Source organism: Cervus canadensis, chromosome 18, assembly GCF_019320065.1.
Source record: "Cervus canadensis isolate Bull #8, Minnesota chromosome 18, ASM1932006v1, whole genome shotgun sequence".
In the NCBI taxonomy this organism is placed as follows: Eukaryota; Metazoa; Chordata; class Mammalia; order Artiodactyla; family Cervidae; genus Cervus; species Cervus canadensis.
In genome coordinates, this window is record NC_057403.1 from 29,539,433 (window position 1) to 29,548,898 (window position 9,466).

At 44.3% G+C, this 9,466-nt stretch overlaps 1 protein-coding gene across 5 annotated transcripts in view; it reads right to left on the reverse strand.

Annotated features, from left to right (window-relative positions):
* The window catches only part of TDRD12 (tudor domain containing 12), a 75,940-nt gene extending 67,760 nt beyond the window's left edge, over positions 1–8,180 (reverse strand). For 2 of the 5 annotated variants that reach the window (XM_043435504.1, XM_043435500.1), the window contains exon 1: positions 7,138–7,782. In XM_043435504.1, coding sequence (XP_043291439.1) covers positions 7,138–7,161 — 24 coding nt within the window. In that variant the 5' untranslated portion in view covers positions 7,162–7,782. Of the gene's footprint in view, positions 1–7,137; positions 7,783–7,914 lie in introns of those variants that run through there. The other 3 variants (XM_043435502.1, XM_043435501.1, XM_043435503.1) reach the window with 2 other exon arrangements.
* Between the last annotated feature and the right edge of the window lie 1,286 nt (positions 8,181–9,466).

Sequence of the window (9,466 nt, forward strand, 5' to 3'; positions counted from 1 at the left end):
TTCACTCCCTGTAGTTTGGCCTGAGGCCAAACTATGGTAGGGGTAATGGCTGTAATGGAGACCTCCTTCAAAAGGACTTAGGCCAGCATGCCGAGGCTCCCAGGACTGTTGCATTCAGTGCCCCTGACCCTGCAGCAGGCCACTGTTGACACACATCTCCACCAGAGCCTCCTGGACACTCACAGGCAAGTGTGGCTCAGTTTCCTGTGGGGTGACTGCTCATTTTTCCTGGGTCCTGGTGCTCACGAGGCTTTGTGTGTGTCCTCCAAGAGTCTGTTTCCCCAGTCCTGTCGCAGTTCTGTAATCAAATTCCACTGGCCTTCAAAGTCAAATTCCCTGGAGGTTCTCAGTCCCTTTGAAGGATCCCCAGGTTGGGAAATCTGTTGTGAGTCCTAGAACTTTCGTAACAGTGCAAGAACTTCTTTGGTATAACTGTTCTCCAGTTTGTGGGTCATTTGCTCAGTGGCTCTATGGTGGAGCTAATGGCAACCTCCTCCAAGAGGATTTATGCCGCATGCTGTGCCTCCCAGGTCTGCTGCAGCCAGAGCCCCCCTCCCCATGGCAGTCACTGCTCACCCGTGCCTCCACAGGAGACAGTCAAACACTCAAAGGTAGGTCTGGCTCAGTCTCTGTGGGGTCTCTGGTCCCAGTGCACACAAAATTTTGAGTCCTCTGAGCATCTCTGGTGGGTATGGGGTTTGATTCTAAACGTGATTTCACCCCTCCTACCATCTTGTTGGGGCTCCTCCTCTGCCCTTGGACGTGGGTATCTTTTTTTGGTGGGATCCAACATTCTCCTGTCGATGGTTGTTCAGCAGTGAGTTTCAATTTTGGAGTTCTCACAGGAGAAGATGACAGCATGTCCTTCTACTCCGCCATCTTAAGAAGTCTCCAAAGTACTATAAACCGAGCCTCCCAAAGCAAAGACTGATTATACAGTGGCTCCCTATCACAACCCCCAGGGTAGCATGAACAATATTAGACAAGCAAAGAAATGAGCATGTCTGAAAGGCCAAGAAAACAGCAGCCAACAGAAATTGAACCCAAGACTGCCCAGAAGATGAGGTGAATAGCATGCATGCGTGCTAAGTCCCTTTAGTCGTGTCTGACTCTTTGTGACCCCATGGACTGTAGCCCTCTAGGCTCCTCTGCCCATGGGATTCTCCAGGCAAGAATACTGAAGTGTATTGCCATGCTCTCCTCTAGAGGATCTTTCCAGCCCAGGGATCAAACCCACGTCTCTTACGTCTCCTGCACTGGTAGGTTGGTTCTCTACCATTAGTGCCACCTAAAAAGCCCCTGAAGTTGTATAGGCAAGGACTTAAAAGCAGCTATTATAATACCAAGTTAAAAAACTTAGAAGACTGCTGTAGCAAGTTTTTTTTTTTAATTTATTTAAAGAAGAATCTCACAAAAGAAAAGAAACCTATTAAAAAAAAAAAAAGAAAAGAAACCTTTGGAAAACAGCAATTTTAGAACCAAAAATTAAAACAAACAAAAATTTTATTAGTGATATCTTTACCATGCCTACTCAGTAACATTGTGCTGAAGGTCCTACTTACACAGTAAGACAAGAAAAAGATGTGGGTTTCCCTGGTGGCTCAGTGGTGAAGAATTCACCTGCCAATGCAGAGGACATGGGTTTGACCCCTGATGTGGGAGGATCCCACACCCCATGGAGCGGAGCAACTAAGCTCATGTACCACAGCTACTGAGCCCATGCACTCTACAGTCCATGCTCCTCAACAAAAGCAGCCACCGCATCACAACCAGAGCGGCCTCTGCTCGCCACAACTAGAGAAACACCCATGCAGCAATGAAGACCCAGGACAGCCAAAAATAAGTGATTACAAAATAAACATTGTTAGGAAAATCAGAAAAGAAGAAAGAAAAGTGTTTCTATTCACAATAAGAATATATATGGAGAAAATTCTAAGGAGCCTACAAAAAATATACTAGAACTAACAAGTGACTTTAGCAAGGTTTCAGGGTACAAGGTCATATAATAAATTCAACTGTATGTCTATATTAAAAATTCGAAATTTAAATTTAAAAAACAGTGCCATTTGCAACAGCACCAAAAAGCAGGAATTACCTAGAAAGAAATCTAACAAAATATGTATGCTAAAAGGTACAAAACACTGATGAAAGAAATCAAAGGCGGCCTGTAATGCAGACGTACTGTACCCATGGAATGTTAAGATTCTGATTTCCCCTCAAAATGCAGGAGTTAAGAAATCAACGAACTATTTCTGAAATTCTTATTGGAAGGCCAATGGAACTACAACAGCTCCTATAATTCTGAAAAAGAACAACACAGTTGGAACACTCACGCTATCTGATTTTGAGACTTAATAACCTCAGATATGCAGATGACACCACCCTTATGGAAAACTAAAGAGCCTCTTGATGAAAGTGAAAGAGGAGAGTGAAAAAAGTTGGCTTAAAGCTCAACATTCAGAAATCTAAGATCATGGCATCCAGTCCCATCACTTCATGGCAAATAGATGAGGAAACAGTGGAAACAGTGTCAGACTTTATTTTTCTGGGCTCCAAAATCCCCGCAGATGGTGACTGCAGCCATGAAATTAAAAGACGCTTACTCCTTGGAAGGAGAGTTATGACCAACCTAGACAGCATATTAAAAAGCAGAGACATTACTTTGCCAACAAAGGTCCATCTAGTCAAGGCTATGGTTTTTCCAGTGGTCATGTATGGATGTGAGAGTTGGACTATAAAGAAGGCTGAGCGCGGAAGAATTGATGCTTTTGAACTGTGGTGTTGGAGAAGACTCTTGAGAGTCCCTTGGACTGCAAAGAGATCCAACCAGTCCATCCTAAAGGAGATCAGTCCTGGGTGTTCATTGGAAGGACTGATGCTGAAGCTGAAACTCCCAATACTTTGGCCACCTGATGAGAAGAGTTGACTCATTGGAAAAGACCCTGATGCTGGGAAAGACTGAGGGCAGGAGAAGGGGAAGACAGAGGATGAGATGGTTGGATGGCATCACCGGCTCAATGGACATGGGTTTGCGTGGACTCCAGGAGTTGGTGATGGACAGGGAGGCCTGGCATGCTGTGGTTCATGGGGTCGCAAAGAGTCGGACACGACTGAGCGACTGAACTGATAAACCTGCAGCAATCAGAACTGTGTGGTACTGGAGAATGTACAAATATATAAATCAACAGAACAGAAACAGAATCACACATATGTGCTCAACTGACTTTCAATAATGGCAAAAAGGCAATTCAATGGAAGAAGGACAGTTTTTTTCAACAAATGATGCTGAAAAAATTAGACATATATGCAAAAAAAAATGAACCCTGATCCATTCCTCATAATGTATATAAAAATTAACTCTGAGGGATCATTTATCTAAATGTAAAGCACAAAACTATAAAAATTTTTTGACAAATACATGGGGTGAAATCTTTGTGACTGTGGGTTAGGCAAAACTTTCCTAGATAAAACACCAAAAGTACAATTTGTATAAGCAAAAATTGATAAACTGGACTTAATCCGAATTTAAACTTTCTTTTAAACTTAAAGCTCTTTGAAAGACATTGTTAGAGGAATAAAGAGATAAGCCACAAACTGGGGCAATATTTACAAGTCACATATCCAAATAACTTTAACCAGAATATATAAAGAACTCTTCAAAGTCAATAAGAAAACAACCCGCCATGTCAGAAGAATGGGCAGACCTGAAGAGATACTTGACAAAAAAAGACAGATGTATTGGGAAAACAAGCAATGGAAACATGATGTAGAAACAATTGAGTCAGCCTTCAACTGGTGATTGTATAAATAGTCACCTATCCATACAACAGAATACTACTCAACCCTAAAAAGTGCCACAAGGTAGATAAGCCTCTAATGCCTTAGGGTTGAAGCAGCCGAACTCAAAGGTTACATACCACTGTGATTCCATGTGCACAATCCCATTTTTATGACATTCTGAAAAAGGCAAAATTAACAAGGACCGAAGACATATCAGTGGTTGTCACAGACAAGAGGTGGGGAAAAGGAATGATACAAAGGAGCACAAGACAATTTCAGGGTGTGAAGAACCTGTTCTGTATGTTGATCATGATGGTGACTACATGACTATGCATTTTTCAAAATATCACAGAATTCTATATTAAAAATAATAAAACATTTTATGAGTAAGAAAGATACGAGGCAAATATGGCAAAATGTTAAAATTTGGCAAAGCTAGGTGGCAGATGTCCAGGGGTTTATAATATTTTCTATGCTTTTTTATATGTCTAAAGTATTTCCTGATAGAAAGTTACATTTTTAAATTATTTTTACTCAAAAGTAATGATTTTTTAATAATAAAAAAAACTTCTTATCCTCTGATGTGGCATCACCTATGCAGTATTTTTACTAAAAATGTCCAACCTGAACACCATCATGAGGAAACTGACAGACAAATTCAACTTGAAGGATATTTTGCAAAGCAACTGCCTAGCAGGAGTAACTCTGTAAGTTTCAATGACATCAAAGATACAAAAAAGTCAGAGAACTAACCCAAAATAAAGGAGACTAACAGGTCATGGCAACTAAATGTGTAATTTTTTATTGGATCCTGGATCAGTGAAAACAAGTTATAAAATATATTACCTAAACAACTGGAGAAATTTGAGTATGGACTATGTATTAGTATTGTTTTACCAACATTACATTTCTCAAGTGTGATAATTATACTATGGTTATGTAAGACAAAGTCTTTTGTTCTTAAGAAACACATGCATAAGTATTTAGAGTTCACAACTTATTCTCAAATGGTTCAACAAAAGAAGTCAACAATTCTATAAAATAAAGAAATATGGGCTTCCCCATTGGCTCAGTGGTAAAGCTTGCAATACTGGAGTCACAGGAGATGTGAGCTTGATCCCTGGGTGGGAAAGATCCTCTGGAGCAGGACATGACAACCCACTCTAGTATTCTTGCCTGGAGAATCCCATGGACAGAGGAGCCTGGCGGGCTACAGTCCCTAGGGTCGCAAAGAGTCAGACATGACTGAAGTGACTTAGCGTGCATAAAGAAATGTGCAAATATGTGCAAAAATGTTAACAATTTTGATGCTAGGTATAGAGTATATGGTTATTCTCAAATATTGCTTTTGTAAACTGTTTTCAAGGAATTTGAAACTACAAAATACCACGTTGAAGAAAGATGTTTTTAAAAAATTTTGGACGTTAAAAAAATTTTTAAGGTACCATAGATACTTTGAAGTTTCTAGAATGTTTAAATTTTTCCAAAAAATCTGCTACTAAAGAAAAACAGACTCACAGATACAGGAAACAAGCTAGTTGTTACTAGTCAGGAGAGGGAAGTGGGGCCAAAAAAGGATTAAGGGATGAGATACAAATTACTATGCATAAAATACATAAGCAACAAGGATATCTTGTACAGCACAAGAAATTACAACCATTATTTTGTAATAACTTTTAATGGAGCATGATCTATAAAAATACATAATCACTGTGCTGTGCTCCTGAAACTAATAAAATACTATAAACTAAAAAAAATCTGCTACTAGAACCTAAAAAATGTACAAAGGATCAGTTTTACCAGCCAGAACAACGGTATCAAACTGCAACTTCTTCCCTGTGCTTACTTTCCCTGCTGGGCTCACAATTCCCCCCACCTCCACCTCTTTTTTTAAAAATTAGTTTATTTATTTTAATTGGAGACTAATTATTGTACAATATTGTAGGGGTTTTTGCCATAGATTGACATGAATCAGCCATGGGTTTACATGTGTTCCCCATCCTGAACCCCCCTCCCACCGCCCTCCCCCATCCCAACACTCAGGGTCACCCCATCCACCTCTTATACCAAGGTCAGGGCCTCCTGCTTCCAGCCAGTGCCATAGGTAAAGCTGCCCACACTCAGTCATCACCTTACACATTTTTTCCCCCTGCATGTCTACATAATTTCCGTTAGATAAATCCCGACCCAGGTACTGAACCCACGTCTCCCACATTGCAGGCAGATTCTTTACCATCTGAGGCACTAGGGAAGCCCTTTGAAAAATATTATCTATGTAAAATTTTGGTCCACTTTCTTCTCCTTACCTCTACCATTCAAACTTGAATACTTTGCTATTACTCAAGTAAAAGTAGGATTAGCTATCCGGCATGAGAAATACCCCACACCATTAAATTAATATGATTTAATTGAATTAAAGTGTGTTCTTTATTATTTCTCAGGAATAGTAACTTATCTTTCCTACCTATAGTTTTCTTTACCTTCATTTATCTGAGTAACTATGTAATGAGTGCGTCTTTTCCCACATTCAGTAACAGGAGTGGGTTAAGTGTAATTTAGAACATCAGTAGCTGGACTCATCATTAATCATCAATTCACGTTCAGCTCCCCTTAGTATACAGTATTTGCATAATGACTTCAGATGTTTCAGTCAAGCTCACTTTCCAACATCAATTATAAGAATTAAGATGTTAATTTGAAAACGTCATAAAAATGCCAGACTATGTACACTTGGTCCACTTTTGGTCGTGCTGTCGTGAAAAGTCCCTGGACAGACACTGCTTCAATCTCAATCCAGCCTCCAGTGGGCAAACCACCCCCCTGGTAAGCAGCTCCAGCAGAAAAACCACTCTTGACATTGTTTGTGGATTTCACTGACAGTACTTAAGTCACACATTCAGCCAGCAGAAGAGTTGTTTCTATCACCTTAGTGAGGTCCCAGCCTGCAGCTTTCAGAGTTCCCTGTCCAACGGGGATGGGGGCCCGCCGGAGAAGACCCGCATCCGGGGAGAGGAACAGGTCTACACCCTGCGGACGCGGGGCGGAGGGGACGGCGGCTCCCCCTGCGCGGGTCCCGGACCGGGTGCGTGGGAGAAGGTGTCAGACTCCGTCCCTCCCCCCGAGGTTCTGAATACAAGACACCTAGTTCAATCTGAATTTCGGGAAACAACGAATAACTTTATTCCTAAGTACGTCCCAAATACTGCATGGAGCACCCCGTCAATGAAAATTTCCGGTTGTTAATCTGAAAAGCGTCCAGGAGAAGCCCATCCGGAACCCCTTCGCGCGGGTCCCCACGGGGCGGCCCCTGCACCCGAGCGGGTGAACGGCCGGGCCCGGGGCTTCGCGCTCGCTCACCTTAAGCACCAGGACCTGGAGCATCTTCCCCGCGCCTCGCCCGCCGCCCGGCGGCCTCGCCCTGGAGAGACGCGCACCGCCGCCGCCTCGCCCCAGTCCTGTTGTCCTTGTCGCTACTCCCTCGCGACGAACTTTGGAGGCGAAAACCTGCAGGGCCGGCGTCCGAGGGGGGCCGCGCCTCCTCCCGGGTCAGCGCCGCGGAGTCCGCGAGCCCAGCTCCGGCCACGCACCGCCGGACAGCGGGCGACTCGCAGCGCTCCCACCCGGACGCCGCCGGCGGGGGTGAGGGCGGCACGCTCCGGCGCCCGCACCGCCCCCAGCCGCCCAACCCCAGACCGCAGAACCCCCGAGACTTCCAAAAACCACAGGGACGCCAACGGCCGGACAACCGCCGCCGCCCTGCGCACGGCGCCTGGAGGCGGGGGCAGAGGGGCTGGGGGGTCGGGGGGCGGAGCTTCGGGGAGGGGCGTCACGTGGCTCGTTCCCGGGTCCACGCGAGCTTCCGGCGACCCCACGATCGCGCGAGTCGGCGTGGCGCGGAGTGGCCGCCTAGAAAGCCCTTGTCCTCCGACTCCCACTTTGTCCAAAGTCCATCTCATGGCCTTGAGAATTAGGAAGGGTCCCTGAGCACACACACCCCCGACCCAACTCCCCCATCCCACCCCCATTCGCTCCCCACCCCGCCTCCCGCCTTCCTGGTCTCCTGACCACATCCTTTCCGACCTCCAGCTTCCGGTATGGCTCCTAGTCCCCACTTCCCTCCCACCTGGCCCTCACCTGGAAGTCCTCCCCACGTGTCTTGGATACGCTTGTGATCACCGTAGATCGCAGACTGCGGTGTCATGGACCATGTTTTGGCCCGGATGTGTTGTTTTTTGTTGTTGTTGAAGCGCCATAGGGTTCTTAGAAGTTTTCAACGCTTGGAAACCTCTGGTATCTCACCTGAAACTTAGGATTCAGTGGTTCTCAGAATTAGATGAGGTCAGCCTGTGTGAGGGGCTTCCCTGATGGCTGGTAAAGAATCTGCCTGCAATGCGGGAGACCTGGGTTCAATTCCTGGGTTGGGAAGATCCTCTGGAGACGGAACGGCTACCCACTCCAGTATTCTGACATGGAGAATTTCATGGACTGTATAGTCCATGGGGTCACAAAGAGTCGGACACAACTGAGCAACTTTCACTTTACTTTCACCCTGTGTGAAATAAAGGACACCCAAGAAGCACTCAAGGAAGGTTAACTTTTATTACTGTCCCAGGGATCTGTTTCCAAGGCTTGAGTAAGCCAACAAACAGGAAAGTAAAAGAATATTACTTAAATATCGAAGGAACCTCAGCTTTAAAAAAAAAAAGGGGGGGGGGTTGCTGGGCCTAGGTGGTTTTACAGATTAAAAAAACCACAAAAATTTCTTACACTCATGTCAACAAGATGGCAAAAGATGCACCAGTCTAGAAAGAACATGACAATTGTAGTGTTATATATTTGGGAAACAGAAGATTCTCATTAAGCTTTCAATGAAGCTTTCAAAAGCTTTCAAGCTTTTTAATTTATTTTACCGTGGACCATTTTTAAAGTTGTTTTTTTAACTTTTTATAATATTGCTTCTGTTTTATGTTTTGGTTTACTTGGGCAGGAGACATGTGGGATCTTAGTTCCTTAATGAGGGATTAGAAACTGCACCCCTTGCGTTGAAAGGCAGAGTCCTCCAGGGAAGTCTCAAGCTTCCAGTTTTAAATATAAGCTTGAGTTTACAAGTCAAGCAAACGTTCACTTAAAGCTTCAAGCAGGAGAGCTGGAGAGGAACCATGTGCCTGTGGTCGCCAGTCAGGAGGAAAACACAACAGGAAGTACATGAAATTCACCTGTTGCTGAATTGGGCTAACCAGGCCCCACCCCCCCAGTCAGGCACCTGTCAGGACCAGAGCACCTGAAAGCTCCAAACCTTGTCAAAAAAAGATGGGAAATGGCCAGGTCTGTTTTAAATAGGCAGTCCCTGAGGCAGCTCTCAAGCCCCAAAGTAGATACAGAGTACAGCCAGTTGATGCTTTTTTACTTTTGAGACAGGCCTGGGACTCTTGATGAAAGTGAAAGGGGAGAGTGAAAAAGTTGGCTTAAAGCTCAACATTCAGAAAACTAAGATCATGGCCTCTGGTCCCATCGCTTCATGGCAAATAGATGGGGAAACAGTGGAAACAGTGTCAGACTTTATTTTTTTGGGCCCCCAAATCACTGCAGATGGTGATTGCAGCCATGAAATTAAGACGCTTACTCCTTGGAAGGAAAGTTATGAACAACCTAGACAGCATATTAAAAAGCAGAGGCATTACTTTGC